Raw genomic sequence first — 25,027 nt, forward strand, 5'->3', positions numbered from 1 at the left:
TAATTAGGCATTTAGTGTTCTAAGGGTGTGAAGTACAAAGTTACACTCAGGTGAGCTTGTAATCTTATTAGGGTACTTAATTTACCATCCACAGCGTCTCTGGGCAACCCATGCCAGTGTCTCGCCACCCTCATCATCATCAGAAATCTCTTCCTTATATCTAATGGAAATCTCCCCTCTTTGAGTTTAAAGCCATTACCCCTCATCCTATCATAATTAATCTCACACTTATTATTGTGCTCATTTACATGAGCTCATCAGTGATAAGCTTGACATGGAGCCAACAGTGTGCGCTGGCAGCTCAGAAGGCAAACAGTGTCCAGGGCTGCATCAAGAACAGTGTGGCCAGCAGGTCTGGGGTGGGAGTTCTTCCCTTCTGCTCTGCTCTGCTCTCGTAAGATCCCCCCTGCAAGTGCTGCCTCCAGCTCAGGGGACCCCAGGACGGGAAAGACATGGAGCTGTTGGAGCAAGTCTAGAGGAGGCCATGGAAAGGATCAGTGGGCTGGAGCACCTCTGCTGTGAAACCAGGCTGAGAGTTGGGCTGGGTCAGCCTGGAGAAGAGAAGGTTCCAGGAAGACTTTATTTCAGCTGACCAAACCTTAAAGGGGTCCTACAGGAAAGTGGGAGAGGGGCTGGTCACCAGGGAGTGCAGGGACAGGACAAGGGGCGATGGCTTCAAGCTGGAAGAGGGCAGGGGTAGGTTAGATGTGAGGAAGGAATTCTTCCCTCTGAGAGGGGTGAGGCCCTGGCACAGGGTGCCCAGAGAGGCTGTGGAAGCCCCATCCCTGGAGGTGTTCAAGGCCAGGTTGGATGGGGCTTTGGGCAACCTGGGCTGGTGAGGGTGTTGGGACTAGATGGGCTTTGAGGTCCCTTCCAACCCAAAGCATTCTGTGATTCTATGATTATTTATTATAATCTGTTCTCCCTATAACCCTTCTTTACCCGCTGCTTCGTTATCATAATGTGCTGATAGGCCATTAGGTTAACCTCTACCCCTCTGTCATTTTAACCAAACAAGTTTTAATCATGTTTAATACTGTGTTGTGTGAAGCTGAAACAAAACTGTTCTTAACTTCCACAGATATGGGTGTGCTGGTCCTGGAGGTCATGACCAAACTCGATCATCTTCCAGTTGGCAGAGTGCAAATCACCCAACTGGCTGGGCTGTCTCCCAGCCATCCCATCGATGGGCTTTTCTCCATAGTTTCACCAACAGCTGATAAACTGGGAGAGCTGCAGGTAGTCCTGATGTCTGTGTTCCTTCTTAGACACTCTGTTGTCCTAACGCTCACTGGTAGAGTTCACAAACACCTTGGGCAGAACTAAGGTAGCACCTGAAAAGTGAATAGAGAGGGTGTTGACACTTTTTTGGTGGGTGTGGTGCATTGGTAGTTCAACTTCATGAAGCAAATGTGTAGTCTCTATGCTGTGAGTTTTAACAGCTGGTTTATCAAATAGATTCTCAGTTCTGATGCTTCTTTAGAGCCTCTTGGGCCAGAATTTTAAATGATTTGCATCAAAAGGAGTGTTGCTAGCAGGTCAAAGGAGGTGATCCTCCCCCTCTGCTCTGCCCTGGTCAGGCCCCTCCTGGAGTGTTGTATCCAGTTCTGGGCTCCCTGGTATAAAAAAGACAGGGATCTCCTGGAGAGAGTGCAGAGGAGGGACATGGAGATGATGAAAGGCCTGGAGCATCTCCCCTGTGAGGAAAGGCTGAGTGAGCTGGGGCTGTTCGGCCTGGAGAGAAGCAGCCTGAGAGGGGATCTGATCAATGGTTATCAATATCTGAAGGGTGGGACACAGGGGGACATGGCCAGCCTCTTCTCACTGGGCTGTGGGGACAGAACAAGTTGGCTCCAAGTTGGAGCACAGGGAGTTCCACACCAATCTGGGGAAGAGCTTCTTCCCGGTGAGGGTGAGGGAGCCCTGGGACAGGCTGCCCAGGGGGGTGTAGAGTCTCCTTCTCTGGAGATATTCCAGCCCCGTCTGGACGCCGACCTGTGCGACCTGTCCTAGGGAGCTGCTTTGGCAGGGGGGTTGGACCCGATGGGCTCAGGAGGTCCCTTCCCACCCCTACGGTTCTGTGTTTTGGAAATCTGGGGTGAAGAAGGTATTCTGATTACAACCCTGGCTCTGGATAATTTATGATGGATACTGGTTGTCTGTGATTTGGAAACACTTTACACACACTGTCTTTCAGGTCTCATTGGCTTTAGAACCTCTGCCAGAGCTGTACAACACCAGCAGCTCTCTCCCAACCACAGATCCCGGTTTGGACATCGATTCTGGTCAGGAAAACTGTCAGCCCCAGTTTCTTGCTCCATTGGGGGAGTCCAGGCAAAAACGGGTGACTATTGCTGACCAAGGGTCCGGTAACAACAGCAAAGCCACAACTCCCAGGTACCTTTTTTTTTCTTCCAGTACAAAAAAAAAATAGGTATCCAGAGGGATCTGGACAGGCTGGAAAGGTGGGTCTGGGTGACCCTAATGAGGTGCAACACTGTGAAGTGTCAGGTGTTGCACTTGGGCTGGAGGAATCCCAGACGTATTTACAGACTGGGGGAAGAGCCCCTGGAGAGCAGCCCTGCTGAGAAGGGCCTGGGAGTTCTGGGGGATGAGAAACTCCCCATGAGCCAGCAGTGTGCTCTTGCAGCTTGGAAGGGTGATGGGATCCTGGGCTCCATCAGCAGAGGGGTGGCAGCAGGGACAGGGAGGTGATTGTCCCTCTCTGCTCTGCCCTCGGGAGGCCCCAGCTGGAGTCCTGTGTCCAGAGCTGGGGCCCCAACACAAGAAAGATGTGGGACTGTTGGAGAGAGGTCAGAGGAGCCATGGAGATGATCAGAGGGCTGGAGCAGCTCCCCTATGAAGAGAGGCTGAGGGAGCTGGGCTGGCTCAGCCTGGAGAAGAGAAGGCTGCGGGGGGACCTCACTGCAGCCTTCCCATCCCTGAAGGGAGCAGAAAAACAGGAGGGGAATCGGCTTGTTAAAGGGCAGAGAGTGGCAGGACAAGGGGGATGGATTAAAACTAATAGAGGGGAGGTTTAAATTAGATATTAGGGGGAAGTTCTTTCCAGAGAGAATGGTGAGGTGCTGGAACAGGCTGCCCAGAGAGGTGGTGGGTGCCCCATCCCTGGGGGTGTTCAAGGCCAGGTTGGATGGGGCCCTGGGCAACCTTTTGTAGCTCCAGGTCTGGAAGTTGGTGTCCCTGCCTGTGGCAGGTGGTTGGAGCTCTATGTTCCTTGGGGTCCCTCCCAACCCACCCTGGTCTGGGATTCTGTGATTCTATGACAAAATTCTGGGTTATTTTGCTGTCCATTCCCATTTTTTTTTACAGTAACAGCCAGACACTTGTGTATTTTTTCAACGTGGATTTTATAGGGAATTCAGCATTTCAGAGCTTACAGGGACCATTTCTCATCTGCTACAGATTTCCACCCTGCATTGACTTCCTTTAAGCTGTACTAGTTGACCTAAGAGTTGCCACAAACCTTTTACTTCCAGCATGAGTTGGTCTCTCTGATGGTGTAGGAGGAAGATGAGGAGTCATTAAGGGGAGCAGCTGCAGCTCTAGGGAGATTTTGGAGAGCTTTGAATCTTTTTCCTGATCCACTTGAAATGATGTTTGTTTTTCAGTAGAGGGAAGGACTATTTCCTTTTTCAAGAGAAGTCTGAAAACATGAAGGATGCTCTTTCTGCTTCTCCTCACCGGCTGATTTTACCAGATGAAGGTTTGAAAGTGAAGCCGTCACATCAGCAGGTCTCCTTTCCCACCAGCGCTGATCCTGAGGCTCCTGCTAGAACACGGGTGCTGTCTCTGCATAACCCAGCTACAACAGATCTGCTTTCAGGTTTGTTTATGATTAACCTTGCAGATGACACCAAGTTGGGAGGAAGTGTTGATCTGCGTGAGGGTAGGGAGGCTCTTCAGAGGGATCTGAACAGGCTGGACCGATGGGCTGAGACCAACGGGATGAGGTTTTACAAGGCCAAGTGCAGAGAGCTGCACATGGGACAGAACAACCCCGAGCAGCGCTACAGGCTGGGGGAGACTGGCTGGAGAGCTGTGAGGCAGAGAAGGGCCTGGGGGTGTTGGGTGACTGACCATGAGCCAGCAGTGTGCCCGGCTGGCCAGGAAGGCCAATGGCATCCTGGCTTGTGTCAGACACAGTGTGGCCAGTAGGTCTGGGGAGGGGATTGTGCCCCTGGACTGGGCATTGGTGAGGCTGCACCTCGAGTGCTGGGTCCAGTTCTGGGCTCCTCACCATAAGAAGGACATGGAGGTCCTGGAGCGAGTCCAGAGAAGGGCAACCAGGCTGGGGAAGGGGCTGGAGGACAAATCCTCTGAGGAGTGGCAGACGGAGCTGGGGGTTTTGAGCCTGGAGAAGAGGAGGCTGAGGGGAGCCCTTCTCAGCGCCTCCACTGACCTGCCAGGAGGGTGCAGAGAGGTGGGCGATGGTCTCTTCAGCCAGGGGACAGGAGATGGGACAAGGGGAAATGGGCTCAAGCTGCACCAGGGCAGGGTCAGCTCTTTCCCTGGCAGAGTTGTGGGGCTGTGGAACAGGCTGCCCAGGGAGGGGGTTCTGTGATTCCATGAACCTCATCTTTTAGATTGCCCAAGAAATATGTCTTGATGCTATTTCAGGTGCCTCTCTAGAGATAAAGATGTAAGGAAAGCCGATACTTTCCAGGCTCTCGCTGTGTTATTTCAAACAGAAAATAATAAGAAAAAGGTCTTTAATTAAAAGCTGATGGGTTAGTCTTGTAGGAAGGTGGCTTGAAGATCCAGCTCAGGCAAAACACACTGCCCTAGCAGCATCCCTGAGCTGTGATCGGAAGGGGTAAAAGGAAGTTCAGCTTCGCAGACTGTTTAATCCTTGATACGTCTTCTGAGATGTCCATTGAAAGTGCCACTCACCTTCAGGTGGCTCTTGGGAGGGTTTCAATGTCTTCGGCATTTCCAGATAGAGAATCATGTCCATCATCTGCCAGTTAAAGTCATAGACTGGTTTCAGTTGGAAAACCTTCAAGATCATTGAGTCCAACCATCTCCAGCCCTACTAGATCCAACATTAGACCATGTCTCCAAGCAGAACATCTGGTCTTTTAAACCCCTCCAGGGATGGTGACTCACCCACATTCCTGGGCAGCCTGGGCCAATATCTGACAGCCCTTTCAATACAGAAATTGTCCCAAATACCCAGCCTAACCTTCCCCTGACACAACTTCAGGCCGTTTCCCCTTGTCCCATCACCAGCTACCAGCGAGAAGAGACCCACGCCCACCTCACTACAACCGCCTTTTAGGTAGTTGTAGAGAGTGATGGGATCTCCCCTCAGTCTTCTTTTTCTCCAGACTAAACAATCACAGTTTCCTCAGCCCCCTCCTCATGAGACTTGTCTTCTTAGCATCCCTTTCAGATCACAAGACACCCTGAACTGGATTCAGAGGAGCATCAAAGTAGGGCACATTGCCATATTGGAGCTATTTTTTAATATTCACAGAGAAGACCTGAACTTAGATTGCTCTTCAGACATCTGAAGGTGACAAGCTGCTCTTCCATAAATGTATTTCAGATTTCTTGTACAGATGAGTTGTTTGTAGAGCTCTGAGTGGGATCCTGGTGGAGAATTTCTCTCTCTCACTTGTAGCTGTGCCGTGTTATGGTGTGGAGCACGTGGTTCATCTCCAGCATGTCGAGCTCTCCTTCTAACAGCTGAAGACACGAGTTCTTTGACTGTAGCTGGTGTGTTTGTCATGGTTATGGGTTGCTCCTCTAATGCTGAGGTTTAATCCTTCTCCTTACCTCCCAGCTCTTCTGGATCGAGGCAATAAACTCCGGGATGCCATGGTTGCTTCTGCCATGAAGTCTAGCCCAGACATGGAGATTGAACTGACCCAAGTGCCTCCTCTCATTGAGAGAGATGATCTCAAAGCGATAACAAAGTAAGTTTGGGAAAGGGGGAAGTGACAGTCAGTTAAACATGGTGAATTTTGAGGCCTTACTGAGAAAACTCGAAATATTGACATTGATTTGATGTATTTTGGGATTCTCATTCAACCAGGAAATGACTTTTGTGTGGATCTTACAGTTTGTAGGTTGGTTTTAACCTGGCCTTGAACACTTCCCGGGATGGGGCAGCCACCGCCTGACTGGGCACCCTGTGCCAGGGCCTCACCACCCTCAGAGGGAAGAATTTCTTCCCAATATCCAATCTAAATCTCCCCCCTTCCAATTTAAACCCATTCCCCTTGTCCTGTCACTTCCAGCGCTTCTGAAAAGTCCCTTCCCAGCTTTCCTGTAGCCCCTTCAGGGACTGGAAGGTGCTGTAAGATCTCCCCAGAGCCTTCTCTTCTCCAGGATGACCCAGCCCACCTCTCCCAGCCTGGCTTCACAGGAGAGGTGCTTCAGCCCTCTGATAATTTCTGTGGCCTCCTCTGGACTTGTTCCACCAGTCCCATGTGCTGCTTATGTTGGGGACCCCAGAACTGGACCCAGCACTGCAGGTGGGGGCTCACGAGAGCAGAGCAGAGGGGCAGAATCCCCTCCCTGGACCTGCTGCCCACACTCCTTTTGATGCAGCCCAGGATGGGGTTGGCCTTCTGGGCTACAAGCAGGCATTGTTGGCTCATGTTGAGCTTCTCACCCACCAGCACCCCCAAGTCCTTCTCTGCAGGGCTGCTCTCTACCAGTCATCTCCCAGCCTGGATTGACAATGAGGATTTCCATGACCCAAGGGCAGGACCCTGCACTTGTCCTTGTTGAACCTCCTGAGGTTCCCCTGGGCCCACTTCTCCAGGTCCCTCTGGATGGCATCCCGTCCTTCTGGAGTGTCGACTTCACCCCTCAGCTTGGTGTCACCTGTAAACTTACTGAGGGTGTGCTCAACCTCATTATCAATGTCATTGATGAAGATATCAAATGTTGATAAGAGTAATGTAAGGAATGGTGCAAAGTCAGTGGTACTTCATCACAGAGGACAGATTTGCAAAGGAATATAAGTAATTAGTGATGTAAATTACGTACTTTTGGGTATTTTAATTTGCATCTCTTGGTATCAGAAAACCCATTTGCATCTGTGACTGTGTTCTTAGAATTAGTGGTCATTAGTGTCTTCCTAATGATCTTTCTTGACAGGTCGGCGATGCAGTGGGGACGTGTTTGTGCTCTTTCAGCTTCTGACTCTGGGTGCATAGCACCAGGCTTAGGGAACACTAAGCTTGGCTTAGCAAATGCTCTCAGTACAGTGAAATGAAGAGGCAGAAGTGCCAAGACAAATCTGTGGGTTCTCCAAGAGAAACTTCTACGCCTTGTATCTGGAAAAACACTAACGATGCCTTTTGTTCTCCTGTAAGACAGAAAGTTATAGAATCCCAGACTGGTCTGGGTTGGAAGGGACCCCAAGGATCACAGAGCTCCAACCCCCCTGCCACAGGCAGGGACACCAACCTCCAGGCCTGGAGCTACACAAGGTTGCCCAGGGCCCCATCCAACCTGGCCTTGAACACCTCCAGAGATGGGGCCCCCACCACCTCTCTGGGCAGCCCCTTCCAGCCCCTCACCACTCTCTCTGGAAAGAACTTCCCCCCCAATATCTCATCTAACCCTTCCCTCCTCCAGCTTCACTCCATTCCCCTTGTCCTGCCAGTCTCTGCCCTTTAACAAGCTGATTCCCCTCCTGTTTCTCTGCTCCCTTCAGGGACTGGAAGGCTGCAATGAGGTCCCCCCGCAGTCTTCTCTTCTCCAGGCTGAACCAGCCCAGCTCCCTCAGCCTCTCTTCGGATGGGAGATGCTCCATCCCTCTCATCATCTTCATCGCCCTCCTATGCCACTGCCTTTGACAGTTAGTGATAGGGTTGCAACCATGATTTACATTATTCCTGCTCAAGCTATTACAATTTTTTAAAAGATTTTGGATTTTCCAGGAAAAAATTGGTAGAACATCACTTATAACCACTTGGCTTGTGTATCCCATGGTCTCTGTCTCTCCTTGTTTGCAGCATCTGCACTTAAACTGTGACATTTGTGGTTGGACTCGATGATCTTCGAGTTCTTTTCCAACCCAAATTTTTTTTTGATTCCATGATGCATTCTGGAGTGTAAGAAGTTGGATGTGACTTGCAGGATGCTGCAGGGTTGCAGAAGGTTTTTGGATATCTTAGACATGAAGCTGCAAACTGCAGAACTCTGTGTATAACTGATAATTTTTGATTTATCCTTGATGGATTAATCTCAATTAATATCTTTATTTTTCCTGCTCCCTGCGCTGCCATCACTGTTGTCCAGGAGCCCAAAAGCCTTGAGCACAAATTTTCTACCTGCTCCGGAGGATGCCCATCTCTTCTCATCTGAAGTTTCAGGCCAGCTGGTTGACCTGAGCTCTGAAGAGAGAGCAATAGAGTTACTGTTGGGCAGGTGAGTGTAATGCCTTGGGGATTGCTCCAAAATTTCTCTTTTATCACAGAGTCACAAGGTTGGAAAAGCCCTTTAAGCTCAGGGAGTTCAACTGTTCCTGTCCTGTGCTGACCCAGATCTCTCAGTACCTCATCTCCCCATCTGTTAAACACACCCAGGGGTGAGGACTCAGCCCCCTCCCTGGGCAGCCTGTTCCACAGCCCCACAACTCTGCCAGGGAAGAGCTTTTCCCTCCCATCTGAGCTGACCCTGCCCTGGTGCAGCTTGAGCCCATTTCCCCTTGTCCCATCTCCTGTCCCCTGGCTGAAGAGACCATTGCCCACCTCTCTGCACCCTCCTGTCAGGTCAGTGGAGGTGCTGAGAAGGTCTCCCCTCAGCCTCCTCTTCTCCAGGCTCAACACCCCCAGCTCCCTCAGCCGCTTCTCAGAGGATTTGCCCTCCAGCCCCTTCCCCAGCCTGGTTGCCCTTCTCTGGACTCGCTCCAGGACCTCCATGTCCTTCTTATGGGGAGGAGCCCAGAACTGGACCCAGCACTCGAGGTGCAGCCTCACCAATGCCCAGTCCAGGGGCACAATCCCCTCCCCAGACCTACTGGCCACACTGTGTCTGACACAAGCCAGGATGCCATTGGCCTTCCTGGCCAGCCGGGCACACTGCTGGCTCATGGTCAGTCACCCAACACCCCCAGGCCCTTCTCTGCCTCACAGCTCTCCAGCCAGTCTCCCCCAGCCTGTAGCGCTGCTCGGGGTTGTTCTGTCCCATGTGCAGCTCTCTGCACTTGGCCTTGTTAAACCTCATCCCGTTGGTCTCAGCCCATCGGTCCAGCCTGTTCAGATCCCTCTGAAGAGCCTCCCTACCCTCAAGCAGATCAACACTTCCTCCCATTTTAGTTTCATCTGCAAACTCACTGAGGGAACATTCAATCCCTTCATCCAGGTCATTGATAAAGATGTTGAACAAGACTGGACCCAGGACTGAGCCCTGGGGGATGCCACTCGTGACTGGCCTCCAGCTGGATTTAGTTCCATTCACCACCACCCTTTGGGCCCGGCCATCCAGCCAGGTTTTAACCCAGCTGAAGGTCCAGTTGCAGCCAGTTTCCCAGTCAGAATGCTGTGAAAAACTGTGTCAAAGGCTTTACTGAAGTCCAGGTAGACCACATCCACAGGTGACCCTTGTCCATTAAGCGGGTCACCTTGTCATAGAAGATGATCAGGTTAGTTTGATAGGATCTACCTTTTGTAAAGTCCATGTAAGGACTTGATCCTTAGAAGTGCTTCTTGGCTGTCCATGTTCACCACACTTCTGGAAGTGTAAGCAGTGAATCCTGTGTCCAGGAGATGGAGGGGTTAGCCTCAAGAGCTCCAAGTCCCCTGCTGCACACCTTGTGTCACAAAGATGAAGCACAATCATTGATAAGATTACTTAATTCATAGCTGTAGCAGTTGTGCCCTGAAGTGTGAAGTTCATGAAACACACACAATGTTTTTCTGAAAAACTTTGCTGCCTGTGAATTAAAAATGGAGAGAACCAAGAGTTACTTCTGATGTTTCTCCAAATATTAAGTGGGTCTTTTGGTCTCATTAGTGAGTATAAATGATACTTAGGTTGTCTCTATCCAAAAAAATAACAGCTTCTGTATCAGACATGGTCCTATATTTCAGTTCCTGTGTCTTTTGCCCTGCACTGATGTTTTTTTCATGGAGTCACAGAATGCTTTGGGTTGGAAGGGACCTCAAAGATCATCAAATTCCACTCCCTGCCATGGGCAGGGACACCCTCAGTAGACCAGGCTGTCCAAAGCCCCATCCAGCCTGGCCTTGGACACCTCCAGGGAGGGGGCTTCCACAGCCTCTCTGGACACCCTGTGCCAGGGCCTCACCACCCTCAGAGGGAAGAATTTCTTCCCAATATCCAATCTAAATCTCCCCCCTTCCAATTTAAACCCATCCCCCCTCGTCCTATGTCTCCCTGCCCTTCTGAAAAGTCCCTCCCCAGCTTTCCTGTAGCCCCTTCAGGGACTGGAAGGTGCTGTAAGATCTCCCCAGAGCCTTTTCCAGGTTGAACAACCCCAACTCTCTCAGCCTGGCTTCACAGGAGAGGTGCTCCAGCCCTCTGATCATGTCCATGGCCTCCTCTGGACCCGTTCCAGCAGTGCCACGTCCTTCTTATGTTGGGTACCCCAGAACAGGACCCAGCACTCCAGGTGGGGTCTCACAAGAGCAGAGCAGAGGGGCAGAATCCCCTCCCTGGATCTGCTGCCCACGCTTCTTTTGATGCAGCCCAGGATGGGGTTGGCCTTCTGGGCTGTGAGCGTGCATTGTCAGCTCATGCTGAGCTTCTGACCCACCAGCACCCCCAAATCCTTCTCTGCAGGGCTGCTCTCTAGCACTTCATCTCCCAGCACAGATGAGGATTGCCCCACCTCGGGTGCAAGACCCTGCACTTTTTCTTATTGAACCTTATGAGTTCACATGGGCTTGCTTCTCCAGCTTGTGGAGGTCCAGTATCCTAGAATCTCCTGAACTGGAAGGGACCCATAAGGCCCATCAAGTCCCACTCCAGCTCCACACAGGCCAACCAAGACAGAGCACTGTGGTTTTTCACTGGATGATACTGATGTGTTTGGTTTTGAGCTCACAGCACAGCTAGAAAAGCTTTAAACCAAAACAAACCCAACTTACTCCAACCATGTTCTGAAAATACCTGTATTTACCTATTCTGGCTGATGTCCAGGGATCCCTTTCAACCTCAACTATTCTCCCATTCCAGGGATATATATATTCCCACATGCTTTTTCACCTTGGCTCCAGAGATGTCAGCAGAAGGTGACCCCTCAGGTTGGGTCAGACATGTATTAGCTTGATCAAAGTGCTGTGTGAACATGGTTTGGCTGAACCCAGAACCAGTAGAGAACAAATCCAGTCCAGAATAGACACTATTATCCGAATTTCTAAGACATTGACCTTAGAATCTGCACCACTAAGTTATGTTTCATTCTCTTGTGTCCACAGTGCTGACTTATCAACTCCTTTCTGGGATCAGACGGGTTCCCTTCTGGATTCTCTGTCTCTTGGGAGTGAGGTGTATGACAGCGAGCTGAACGATCCTCTTTACGACCAGAGTCTGCTAGAGAATCTTTTTTACACAGCTCCTGTAAGTATAAGCAAAAGGAAGGGGCTTCAGAAGTAGTCTCCAAGGTGAAGAAAAGGCTGGAGGTTCCAGTATTCATATGGCTGAATAAGCATCAAGTGTCCTGCAGAAGTGTGTGAGAACGTTGCTTCAGATTCATAGTACTAGAAGAAAGGTGTGGAGAATGGAGCCATCCACGTGCCCAAACACCCATGGGGGCAACCACATCCTGGGGTGCATCAAGCCCAGAACAGCCAGACCAGGGAGGGGATTGTCCCGCTCTGCCCTGCACTGGGGCAGCTTCACCTCCAGTCCTGGGGGCAGGTTTGGGTGTCACAGGACAAGAGGGACACAAAACTATTTGAGAGTGTCCACAGGAGGGCAGCAAGGATGGGGAAGGAGCTGGAGGGCAAATCCTCTGAGGAGTGGCAGAGGGAGCTGGGGGTGTTGAGCCTGGAGAAGAGGAGGCTGAGGGGAGACCTCATGGGGTCTGTGGCTTCCTGCCGAGGGGAGCGAAGGGGCAGCACCGATCTCTCTCCTCTCTGTGGGGACCAGGGCTGGAACCCGAGGGAACGGCGTGAAGCTGCACAGGGGAGGTTTAGGCTGGGTGTCAGGAAGAGGTTCTGTCCTGAGAGGGGGGTCGGGCGCTGGCACAGGCTCCCCAGGGAAGGGGTCACAGCCCCGAGCTGGGCTGAGGGCAAGAAGCGTCTGGCCGATGCGCTCAGTGCCCTGCTCTGACTTGGCCTGTGTGGAGCCAGGGGTTGGACTTGATGATCCTTAGGGGTCCCTTCCAACTCAGGAGACCATGGGATTCTGTGGTTCTAAGACTCCAAAGTCAAGCAGTGAGTTTGGAAGTTGCCAGGGCAGAACCTGTCTGTGAAGACTTTTTTATTTAAAAAAAAACCCTCTGAAAAAAGTTTGATGTGCTTTGAATTGTTTCACGTTACACAACCTACAAGTTCAACACAGAATCCCAGACTGGTTTGGGTTGGAAGGGGCTTCAGAGATCATGTAGCTCCAAGCACCTGCAGGGACACCCTTTGCTTGGAGTTGTTTTCCTTTCTGTCCTGTGACCATTATGGATCTTTCTTGCCAACGAGAGTTGACTCCTTTTTCTTGGGCATTGTTTCTGTTTCAGAGATCTGATTCCAGTTTAAGTGATCTCCTCAGTGATGATGATGTTAACCCCTCCAAAAAACCAACCAAGCCAGAATCTCGCAAGAAAGCTGATCCAGCAAATCCACAGAAGGATTCGAATGTGCTTGATCGGGATCCGAAGGTGACAGAAGTTGAACCCAGGTAAAATAGTTACATTGCTGTCTCATTGTGGAGCCTCTTGATCATTGTAAGTCAGGATTAGCAAGAATCACCGATATCGTACCCTGTCATCACACAACACCAAGTGCAGAGAGCTGCACATGGGGCAGGACAACCCCGAGCAGCGCTACAGGCTGGGGGAGACTGGCTGGAGAGAGGTCAGGCAGAGAAGGGCCTGGGGGTGTTGGGTGACTGACCATGAGCCAGCAGTGTGCCCGGCTGGCCAGGAAGGCCAATGGCATCCTGGCTTGTGTCAGACACAGTGTGGTCAGTAGGTCTGGGGAGGGGATTGTGTCCCTGGACTGGAGGAGTGTCCACAGGAGGGCAGCAAGGATGGGGAAGGGACTGGAGGGCAAATCGTCTGAGGAGCGGCAGAGGGAGCTGGGGGTGTTGAGCCTGGACAAGAAGAGGCTGAGGGGAGACCTTCTCAACGTCTCCACTGACCTGCCAGGAGGGTGCAGAGAGGTGGGCGATGGTCTCTTCAGCCAGGGGACAGGAGATGGGACAAGGGAAAATGGGCTCAAGCTGCACCAGGGCAGGGTCAGCTCAGGTGAGGGAAAAGTTCTTCCCTGGCAGAGTTGTGGGGCTGTGGAGCAGGCTGCCCAGGGAGGGGGCTGAGTCCCCACCCCTGGCTGTGTTTAACAGACAGATGAGGTACTGAGAGATCTGGGTCAGCACAGGACAGGAACGGTTGGACTTCCTGAGTTTAAAGGGCTTTTCCAACCCTGTGATTCTGTGATTCTGTCTCCTGGGTTTGGTTGTGACATTACATGAAGTTTGGGAAGAGTTAGGCTACATAATCTTCTTTCAAAACTCCTCCAGCATAGAACATTAGGGTGGTTTCCCCCGGCTTAACGTACTCTTTACATTGTATAGTGTGAGATTCCTGGTACAGAGACCACCAAACTTGTTGTAAAAACTACATTTGAAATGTGTGTTTTAATGAACCAGGAGCAGCAGTTTTTAAATAACATCCCACCCAGCGACAGTTTTCCCTCCACATGGCTGTGTTATCATCCTTCTCCTATTGATCCTCAATTTCATCTCTTTAGGTGCTCTCCTACAAGACCACTTGGTCCTCCAGAAGATCCCACAGCAAAAAGTCACGTCCCATCCTTGAGCATGGACAGGTTGGCGTTGCTGGAGCAGATACACCTTGCCAGAGTCATTGTTGAAAGCTTGAAAATCCCACCAGAGATCATCCAGGTTACCCCAAAAAAGAAAGGCCTGATGGGGAGGCCTCCAAGGCCTGCATCGGTTAATAAGTGGTAAGGAGAAGTCTTGCTCACCGGGCTTCTGAGGTCTTCTCATTTCCCTGCTCCTCTCAGGAAATTGTATACTGTAAACTTCTGAAAGTGAAGAATTTGTCCTGATATGGGCTCATTTATAGGCAGAGCTTTTCTCTGGCATTTGGGGGAGGTGCAAATGTGCTTTGTTCATGGCTGGAGATAGAAGGGCTTGGGGTTATTTTGGGTTTTCTCTATTTTGGTGGAGAATCTGATACATATAATCTGTTGAAGGGACATCAACAGCAAGTTACCCATGAGCCAGCAGGCAGGAGGGGCAACCACATCCTGGGCCCATCCAGCCCGGCAGGGCCGGTCCAGGGAGGGGATTGTCCTGCTCTGCCCTGTGCTGGTCCAGAGGAGGGCAGTGAGGATGGGAAAGGGTCTGGAGGGAAAGGCTCCCAAAGGCTGAAGTCTCTGGGATTGTTGGACTCGATAGGCCTTATGGGTCCCTCCCAGCTCTGGAGGTTCAGGAATTCTATGAATTCATCAGATATTTCTTTTCCTCTAAAAGAAAAATGAAGTAACTTAATACATTTTGAATACAAAACTTGCCTGTTGCCCTCAGTGGTGTTACGTCCATTTGAGTGTTGATGGACAGGGATCACCCCTTCCCCCTTGCATTCACAGTACCTTCTTCGTTGAGTACCACTTTCCCCTGGGAGCCTCCAAGGATGAGAAAGGACAGGTCTCCATAGCAACGGAAGTAACTCGAATTGCTTCAAGTAAAATCAGCAACGATGGTGAGAGCTTTATTCTTCCCCCTTGTATTTACTTTAGTTGACTCCTTCCTCTCTTAGAAATAATTTAATAACATTTTCTAGGCTTTTTTTGTTGTGGCTGCTTGAAGAAGAACCTTTTACATTATGACCAGTGAGATCTCTGCCACTGGCGCTGCTGCGCTGCAGGAGTGGAATGCTCCTCTCAGGGGCATGAGGATGCCAAGAGTTTATTTCTATTTCTCTTCTAGCTTCCCAGAAGTCCTGGTGGGATTTTCACATTCCTGTTCCTAGCTACGAGTCAGTGAGACTGTTCCTTCACTTCAGCATAAAGCCACTACCGTTTCTAAGATAGGAAGAAGGACCTGGTGGAGTTGGGTGACTGCTGACTGACCATGAGCCAGCAGTGTGCCCAGGTGGCCAGGAAGGCCAACAGCATCCTGGCTTGTGTCAGAAATAGTGTGGCCAGTAGGTCTCGGGAGGGGATTGTGCCCCTGGACTGGGCACTGGTGAGGCTGCACCTCGAATGCTGGGTCCAGTTCTGGGCTCCTCACCCTAAGAAGGACATTGAGGTCCTGCCTGAGAGGGGGGTCAGGCGCTGGCACAGGCTCCCCAGGGAAGGGGTCACAGCCCCGAGCTGGGCTGAGGGCAAGAAGCGTCTGGCCGATGCGCTCAGTGCCCTGCGCTGACTTGGCTGGGCCTGTGTGGAGCCAGGGGTTGGACTCAATGGTTCTTATGGGTCCCTTCCAGCTTGGGAAATCCTAGGACACTGTGATTAAAAGGATGAAACCTCGAGATGTTCTTGTTGAGGGCTCCATTGACAGCTCACCCCATTCAGCTCCCAGCCTCATGTTCTCTGATTCTGTCACTTGCACAACTGCTCTCTCTGTGTATTTGTCCATCCTTCTCCAAAGCACCATTGCTTTCACCTCCAACCTTCTGAACTTCATCTCTCCACTCTGCCTGCATGTTCCCTGCAGAGACCAAAGACTTCTCTGTTCCTGCTGAAGCTCAGAAATCAGGTGAGCTCTTAATGCAGCTAAGAGCTCACAAGTTTCTCTGTTCCTTACAGTGGTGAAATTTCAGCAGCGCTTTGTGTTCCCTGTCCGGTTGGGTGGACCGATGCTGGAGCACTGGTGGAGCTCTGACCTTGCCTTTAAAATCTACGTGAGGAAAAGCACACAGAAAAAGGTACTTAGGAAAAGCTGGTTATACTTTGCCTTTGCATTTCGAGCTGCTTCTTAATCTGCCTTCGCCAGGTATTATGAAGGGAGGTGACATTACTGGCAGAGCTGGTGTCACTGTTCAGTCCTGTTGCCCAACTGAAGGATCTGCTGATGGGAAGAAAAAACCCCAAATTACAGAATCCCAGAATGACCTAATTGGAAAAACCCTTTAAGCTCATGGAGTCCAACTGTTCCCGTCCTGTGCTGACCCAGATCTCTCAGTACCTCATCTACCCCTCTGTTAAACGCACCCAGGGGTGGGGACTCTCTCAGGTCAGTGGAGGTGCTGAGAAGGTCTCCCCTCAGCCTCCTCCAGGCTCAACACCCCCAGCTCCCTCAGCTGCTCCTCAGAGGATTTGCCCTCCAGCCCCTTCCCCAGCCTGGCTGCCCTTCTCTGGACTCGCTCCAGGATCTCCATGTCCTTCTTATGGTGAGGAGCCCAGAACTAGACCCAGCACTCGAGGTGCAGCCTCACCAGTGCCCAGTCCAGGGGCACAATCCCCTCCCCAGACCTACTGGCCACACTATTTCTGACACAAGCCCGGATGCCATTGACTTTCCCGGGCACACTGCTGGCTCATGGTCAGTCTGCAGTCACCCAACACCCCCAGGTCCTTTTCTGCCTGCCAGGAAACCCTCCATAAAACTGCTCTCTTGCTCTTTAAGCTAATTTGAAGCGATTCCCAGTGTTTGTCTTCAATAAGAACGTTGCTCGTTTAGCAATACAGAGTGAGGCTGTTGGGCTGTGGTTGGTATAGTCGTGCCCAGGGTAAGGGGAGTAACATGAGGTGTGAAAACCTGGTGTAACTTGTGTGTTTGGGGTGGGGAGGAAGGTACCTTTGCTAAAAATATTTGCAGGAAGAGAGTGAGACGGGTTAATGCAGCTCATGGTCTGTTTTAATCAACACCAAGGCTATCTACTCATCTGTTCTAACTGACGCTTTTAATGGGTGCTTAATTGCATCATCAAGCACTGAACCTTTGCTCAGTTACTGGGATTCAGGGTGTTGATTTTTGCATTCACCTGGAACTATTAACTGCAGGAACTGGAAGAATTTTCCTTATTGTTTTCTTAGTCATGCTTGAAATTGGAACTAAGGGGACCTACAGATCCCCGTTGGTACAAGTAGTGTTGTAGGAGTGGGCTTCCCAGGCAGCTTTCCTTTCCCAACATGCCCCTAGTTCTTTAAACCCAACAGAAATCTTGGACATCTCATCCAATGGCTTCTTTTTCTGCCCTCAGCCGGTGGCCGTTGGCTCAGCAGCTTTTCAGTTGCGGGAGGTTCTTCAGTCTGAGCTGCTCATGGTCAGCTGTGACATCCCCGTGGAGAAAGAGGGAGGGCAGACACAAGTTGGGCCACTCAAGGTATGTGTTTTACCACTCAGAGCTTTGGATGAACCACCTGTTGTAACTCACTTTGGCTGGGTGCTCTCTTTTTTTTTTTTTTTTTATTTTTCCTTTCTTTTTTCTCCTCTTTCTGTTTATTCTCTATGACTGCATGAAAGGAGGGTGTGGAGAGATGAGGGCTGACCTCTTCTCCCTAGTTAACAAGTGAAAGGACAAGAGGAAATGGCATCAATCTAAGAGAGGGGAGGGTTAGATTGGAGATTAGGAAAAACTTCTCCCCGAAGAGGGTTGTCAGGCATTGGAACAGCCTGCCCAGCAATATGGTGGAGTCTCCATCCCTGGAGGGATTTAAAAGACAGTTGGATATGGTGCTGAGGGACATCGCAGAATCACCAAATCACCCAGAATCACAGAATGACCAGGTTGGAAAATCCCTTTAAGCTCATGGAGTCCAACCATTCCTGTCCTAAGCTAAACCATATCCCTAAGTACCTCATCTACCCTTTTTTTAAACACATCCAGGGGCAGGCACTCAGCCCCCTCCCAGGGTAGCCTGTTCCACAGCCCCACAACTCTTTCGGGGAAGAACTTTTCCCTCCCATCTGAGCTGACCCTGGACTGGTGCAGCTTGAGCCCATTTCCCCTTGTCCCATCTCCTGGTCACCTGGCTGAAGAGACCATCGCCCACCTCTCTGCACCCTCCTGGCAGGTCAGTGGAGGCGCTGAGAAGGTCTCCCCTCAGCCTCCTCCAGGCTCAACACCCCCAGCTCCCTCAGCCACTCCTCAGAGGATTTGCCCTCCAGCCACTTCCCCAGCCTGGTTGCCCTTCTCTGGACTCACTCCAGGACCTCCACATCCTTCTTATGGTGAGGGGCCCAGAACTGGACCCAGCACTCGAGCTGCAGCCTCACCAATGCCCAGTACAGGGGCACAATCACTTCCCCAGACCTACTGGCCAATCTAAATCTCCCCCTTTCAAATTTAAACCCATTCCCCTTGTCCTGCCACTTACAGCCCTTCTGAAAAGTCCCTCCCCGGCTTCCCTGTAGCCCCTTCAGGGACTGGAAGGTGCTGTAAGATCTCCCTGAGCCTTCTGTTCTCTAGGCTGATCCAGCCCAACTCTCACAGCCTGTATTGATAGGAGAGGTGCTCCAGCTCTTGGATTATTTTTGCGGCCTGCTCTGGATGTGCTCCAACAGTTCCATGTCCTTCTTGTATTGGGGACCCCAGAGCTGGACCGAGAACTCCAGGTGGGGGCTCACGAGAGCAGAGCAGAGGGGCAGAATCCCCTCCCTGGACCTGCTGCCCACACTCCTTTTGATGCAGCCCAGGATGGGGTTGGCCGTCTGGGCTGTAAGCGTGCATTGTCAGCTCATGCTGAGCTTCTGACCCACCAGCACCCCCAAGACCTTCTCTGACTTTAGTTTCTTGCCTTTCCATGGGACATGTCTTCTGATCAACCCTCTTTGCCTTGCGTGATGCAGGTGTCCTTAGAGCTGGCAGTTGACAACAAAGACTTCACCCGCACCGCAGCCAGGTCAGCGTTGGCTGTGCAGCCAATCCCAGCTCATGCTGTAAGAAGCCCCCAGCTGAATTTTCGGGAGTCAAATGATAAGATTGTAAACACAGAATGCCCTCACTGCTCTAAACCTCACAGCTCTGAGGACTCACCAAGGACAGGGGAAGCCAATGTGAAGCCACCATGGACTGTACAAACCTCTGTAGCCCATAATCTGATGACACAAAGAACCTCATCAGAAGAAGATGGGTTATTACTGCACGTGCTGTTGATGGTGCCCAATGGGAAGGATTTTCTTGCTGAAGATGGTGGGCTCCACTCTTCTTGTAACATCTATTTAACCTGTAAGCTGCTGGGCACGGAGGAGGCGACCAGATCTGCCATCATCTGGGACACAACACAACCCGCCTTTAATTTTTCTCAGGCAAGTCACAAGCCCAACACGGTTGAATGCTGATTGAAACTTAATTAATATAATCAATAAAATTAATGGTTAGAAATACCTCAAATGTGGGACACAGGGGGACATGGCCAGCCTCTTCTCGGTGTCTATGGGGACAGGACAAAGGGCGATGGCCTCAAGTTGGAGCACAGGAAGTTCCACACCAATCTGGGGAAGAGCTTCTTCCCAGTGAGGGTGAGGGAGCCCTGGGACAGGCTGCCCAGGGGGGTGTGGAGTCTCCTTCTCTGGAGATATTCCAGACCCATCTGGACACCGACCTGTGTGACCTGTCCTAGGGACCCTGCTTTGGCAGGGGGGTTGGACTCGATGGGCTCTGGAGGTGCCTTACAACCCCTACAGTTCTGTGAGTCAGTGAAAGGTGCTTTTCCACCCTGGCAGACAGTATTCCAAAGCTAAGTTACTTTTGAGTAGATAAGAACAGCTCCACTTGTCTCTGTGTGGGTTATTAACACTGTTTCCAGGCTGTATTGCAGGCACAGTTCTTTGAACCATCCATTTCTGAAGTAGAAAAGAGAAATAGGCAGAAAGGTTTGGGTCAAAGCTTTGAAAAAAACTTGATTTCTCCTTTCTTCCATTTTGACGAGAAAACACATTGTTGGTGGCATCTTTTTGGCATCCTGGTGGGCAGGTGTGGAATTGTTTGGTTGGTTCTGTTGCTCCACGTTCTTCTAGGTGGATTTATCAGCACAGAGTGTGGGTTACTGACCTTAAATGTCAGTAGGATGGGTCAGTCTGTATTCAGGGGTGCCCAGGGACAGGACAAGAGGCCGTGGGCACAAACTGGAGCAGAGGAAGTTCCCCCTGACCCTGAGGAGGAGCTTCTTTGCTGGGAGGGTGGCAGAGCCCTGGGCCAGGCTGCCCAGAGAGCTTGGGGAGTCTCCCTTCATCTCTGGAGCCATCCCAACCCTGTGATCCTGGGTGCTGTCCTGTGCAGCCTGCTGGAGGGGATCCTGCTTGGGGGATTTGGACTGGATGATCTCCAGAAGGCCTTCCAATGTTCCCCCAGTCTGGGATTCTGGGATTTTAAATCCCATTTCTAAAGAGCACAGCTCTGTAGACTGGAATGATGTCACTTTTCCAGCATGCTCTGTACTTCCCAAATAGCTTTCCCTGTGCCCTGTGTATAATTCTGCATTAAACCCTTTCAGGTGACGCCTTTTGTGTTGACTTCCAAACACTTGGAGCGGCTGAAGGACAACGTCATGATCATTGAAGCTTGGAACAAGACGGGAAACCCTGACTGTGACCGACTGCTGGGATTAGTGAAACTTCCTCTCCATCAGTTCTACGTGTCATTCAAGTAACCATCTCTGTTCCATGTTTTCTTGGGTTGGGATATATCCCAACAGATGCTGAGAGGAAGAAGGGCAGGGGGGTTGGACCTGATGATCTCTTGAGCTCTCTTCCAACCCCTACAATTCTGTGATTCTGTGAGGATGTTGTCTGGGGTTGGTGTGGGAGAGTTTTCAATTACACTTCAGAGCAAAAGGCCTTTTTGTTCTGCCAAGCTTCTTCCTCCCACATGGAGCAGCATATGAGTAAATTATGCTCTCCTTGTACACAAATACAGGTAGACAGTGAGAATTGAAGACACTGGGCTGCATCAGGTTTGGAACCGGGTTAATTTGTGGTTCTTGTTTGATCAAATAATATCCCTGCTTAACCCAGTCCAACTTAATGGGAATAAAAAGTCACAGAGCGACCAGGTTTGAAAAGCTCTTTAAGCTCAGGGAGTCCAACCGTTCCTGTCCTGTGCTGACCCAGATCTCTCAGTACCTCATCTCCCCACCTATTAAACACACCCAGGGGTGGGGACTCAGCCCCCTCCCTGGGCAGCCTGTTCCACAGCCCCACAACTCTGCCAGGGAAGAACTTTTTCCTCACATCTGAGCTGACCCTGCCCTGGCACAGCTTGAGCCCATTTCCCCTTGTCCCATCTCCTGTCCCCTGGCTGAAGAGACCATCGCCCACCTCTCTGCACCCTCCTGTCAGGTCAGTGGAGGTGCTGAGAAGGTCTCCCCTCAGCCTCCTCTTCTCCAGGCTCAATGCTCCCAGTTCCCTCAGCTGCTCCTCAGAGGATTTGCCCTCCAGCCCCTTCCCCAGCCTGGTTGCCCTTCTCTGGACTCGCTCCAGGACCTCCATGTCCTTCTTATGGCGAGGAACCCAGAACTGGACCCAGCACTTGAGGTGCAGCCTCACTAGTGCCCAGTCCAGGGGCACAATCCCCTCCCCAGACCTACTGGCCACACTGTGTCTGACACAAGCCAGGATGCCATTGGCCTTCCTGGCCACCCAGGCACACTGCTGGCTCATGGTCAGTCACCCAACACCCCCAGGTCCTTCTCTGCCTGACAGCTCTCCAGCCAGTCTCCCCCAGCCTGTAGCAGTGCTCGGGGTTGTTATGTCCCATGTGCAGGATTCTGCCCTTGGTGTTGTTACACCTCAGACACTGGGCAGAGGACATTCTTTCCAATGCAGAGGACTTGTTCCTTTTCTTGTAGTCAGACCAGAAAAAGGTGCAGCTCAGATGGGGTTCGAACGAGCCATTGTGAATTATCAGTGTGCTGTTTGTAGGGTTCTTTCAGAGTGTCATCTCCATAGTATATCTTCAGTGCTTGGTTAGAGGTTCTTACATTGTGCTGAGTGACGAGGCCTGCTCTTTGTTTACTCCCTGCCCAAGCCTGTCCCCAAAAGCACGTAATGGCCTCATAAAAGTAGAATATAGCTGCAGAGTATCAAGTCTTGTTCCAGTTCATCACATTGTCCACAGATCTCCAAGCTGCACTAGGTTTTGGAAAGCCATGCTTTGTCATTGTTGAAAAAAGCCTTTTCCATTCAGCAGCTCATGGATCACAGGATCTCAGAACCCCAGACTGGTGCGTGCTGTCAGGGACCTCTGGAGATCCCTCAGTCCCACCCCTGCCAGAGCAGGGTCCCCTCCAGCAGGCTGCACAGGACAGCTCCCAGGATCACGGGGTTGGGATGGCACCAGAGATGGAGGGAGACTCCCCAAGCTCTCTGGGCAGCCTGGCCCAGGGCTCTGCCACCCTCCCAGCAAAGAAGTTCCTCCTCAGTGCTAGGGGGAACTTCCTCTGCTCCAGTTTGTGCCCATGGCCTCTTGCCCTGTCCCTGGGCACCCCTGAACACAGACTGACCCCTCCTCCTGAGCCCACCCCTCAAGGGTTTCTCAGCACTGAGAAGATCCCCCTCAGTCTTCTCTTCTCCGGGCTGATCAGCCCCGAGTCCCTCAGCCTCTCTGGGTCAGAGAGATGTTCTGGTGCCCTCAGCATCTCCACAGCCCTTTGCTTCCCCCTCCCCAGTAGCTCCCTGTCCTTCCTGCCCCGGGGAGCCCAGCCCTGCACACACTGTTCCCAATGAGGCCTCACCAGGGCGGAATCAGGGAGATCTGGGCCTTGTGAAGACCAAGGTAGTCAAGCCAAAGTTTGGAGGAACAGAGATCAATCTAAAATGAGCTTTGTGGGAGCGTGGTCCGATGGCTTATCCTCATCCTGGGCTTTTTTGGGTTTTATTTTTCAGAGATCCAAAGATTTCCCACCTGTTTCTCCAAGCTCAGTACCCCGTGGTTGCTGTGGACAGCTATATGCCTGTGATGGATATTTTTACTGGCAGGAGAAGTGGAAGCCTGAGAGTCATTCTGGCCATGGGGTCAGCTGCTCAAATAGTGGCACTGCAGAGGCTAAAAACTGAAGAAGGGATGGTCCCTCCCATTGCACAGCGCCCTTCCCACACTCTGGTCGCTCCTCCTCCTCCAAAGCTTACAACGGTATTGAGTAAATTCCCATCCTTGTCATTAGGGATCCATAAGAAGGGTTTGACTGGTGGGTTCATTAACAGCCCCATGATCCCCAAGTACTTGTGGCGGTGTAGCCAAATTTACAGTCAGCAGGTTGGCAGGGACTTTGAAGGCCACTGAGTCCCACTCTGCAGTAAGCAGGGACGTCATCACTAGAGCAGGTTGCTCAGAGCCCCATCAAGCCTGACCTTGAATGTCTCCAGGGATGGGGCCTCCACCACCTCTCTGGGCAACCTGGGCCAGGGATCCACCACCCTCAGAGGGAAGAACTTTTCCCTAATACCCAACCTAAATCTCCCCTTTTCTAGCTGAAACCATCACCCTTCGTCCTGTCACTCCATGCCCTGGGGAACAGTTCTTCCCCAGCTTCCCACAGGCACCTTTCAGGGACTGGAAGGGGCTCTAAGGTCCCCCCAGAGCCTTCTCTTCTCCAGGCTGACCCAGCCCAACTCGCCCAGCCTGGCTTCACAGCAGAGGTGCTCCAGCCCTTGGATCATTTTTGTGGCCTCCTCTGGACCTGCTCCAACAGGTCCATGTCCTTCTTGTGCTGAGGGCTCCAGAGCTGGACACAGCACTTGCAGGTGAGGTCTCCCCAGAGCAGAGCAGAGCTGAGGTTCAGAATCCCCTCTCTCTACCTGCTAGCCACACTTCTTGGGGTGCAGTCCAGGATGGGGTTGGCCTTCTGGGCTGCAGATGCACATTGGTGGCTCATGTTGAGCTTCTCACCCATGAGTCCTCCCAAGTCCTTTTCCTCAGGGCTGCTTTCCAGCCCATCATCTCCTGACCTGTATAGATAATGGGAGTTGTCCCGATCCATGGGCAGGACCCTGCCCTTGGCTTTGTTGAAATTCCTGAGGTTTCCCTGGGCCCACTTCTCCAGGCTCTCCAGGTCCCTCTGGGTGGCATCCCGTCCCTTAGGCACGTTAACCTCACCACCCAGCTTGATGCCACCAGGAAACTTGCTGAGGGTGTGCTTAATCCTGCTCTCAGCACTGGTCCCAGCACAGACCCTTGAGGAACTCTACTTGTCACCATCTTCCATCTGGACTTGGAGCTATTGCCCACCACCCTCTGGATGCGACCATCCAGCCGATTCCTGCCTATCCACCAGATAGTTGCCAGATAGTAGCTCCCATCTTGAGCTTCTTAGCTTCTTATGCTCTCAGTTTTCTTGAATGCTGCTTCCTAAAGATCTGACCTTTCCCCATGGATTTCCTTTGTTTCATTTGCAGTTGGACCAAGAAGGGGATGACCTGATGGACCACGTGTTTGAGATCCATGTGGAGAGCGTGAAGGGACTCACTCCCTTACAGTCCACAGTCTGGGGAGAGGCCGACTGCTACGTGCAGTACTATTTCCCAGTTCAAGAGGCTGCTTGTGGTGCTCTGCGAGGAGCTGAATTGCGTGAGGATGGTAAGTGGTGTGTATGATCCATCCTAACAGAGCGTGGCTTTAGGTAAACAGCAGTTGGGAACGTTCTCTTTGCTCAAGTAACAATCACAGAATGAATGACAAGGATGGAAAAGACATTTAAGATCATCAAGTCCAACCATTCTTGTCCTATGCTAAACCATATCCCTAAGTACCTCATCTACCCCTCTGTTAAACATGTCTGGGGTGGTGACTTAACACCTCGAGTGCTGGGTCCAGTTCTGGGCTCCTCACCATAAGAAGGACATGGAGGTCCTGGAGCGAGTCCAGAGAAGGGCAGCCAGGCTGGGGAAGGGGCTGGAGGGCAAATCCTCTGTGGAGTGGCTGAGGGAGCTGGGGGTCTTGAGCCTGGAGAAGAGGAGG

General features: G+C 51.5%; 1 protein-coding gene across 1 annotated transcript in view; it reads left to right on the top strand.

The window, feature by feature from the left end:
* Positions 1-1,081: 1,081 nt before the first annotated feature.
* Positions 1,082-25,027, top strand: part of C2CD3 (C2 domain containing 3 centriole elongation regulator) — a gene marked incomplete at its 3' end in the record, with an annotated part of 51,347 nt that continues 27,401 nt past the window's right edge. Inside the window, 15 exon segments of the mRNA XM_084275070.1 lie at positions 1,082-1,239; positions 2,198-2,397; positions 3,633-3,844; positions 5,807-5,939; positions 8,281-8,409; positions 11,424-11,565; positions 12,680-12,840; positions 13,911-14,126; positions 14,775-14,887; positions 15,936-16,054; positions 17,333-17,455; positions 18,922-19,380; positions 20,568-20,719; positions 22,957-23,203; positions 24,466-24,646. Of these exon segments, the coding sequence (XP_084131196.1) occupies positions 1,084-1,239; positions 2,198-2,397; positions 3,633-3,844; positions 5,807-5,939; positions 8,281-8,409; positions 11,424-11,565; positions 12,680-12,840; positions 13,911-14,126; positions 14,775-14,887; positions 15,936-16,054; positions 17,333-17,455; positions 18,922-19,380; positions 20,568-20,719; positions 22,957-23,203; positions 24,466-24,646 (2,743 nt within the window). The 5' untranslated portion in view covers positions 1,082-1,083.

Source organism: Gallinula chloropus, assembly GCF_964237585.1.
Source record: "Gallinula chloropus genome assembly, chromosome: 1".
NCBI classification, from domain to species: Eukaryota; Metazoa; Chordata; class Aves; order Gruiformes; family Rallidae; genus Gallinula; species Gallinula chloropus.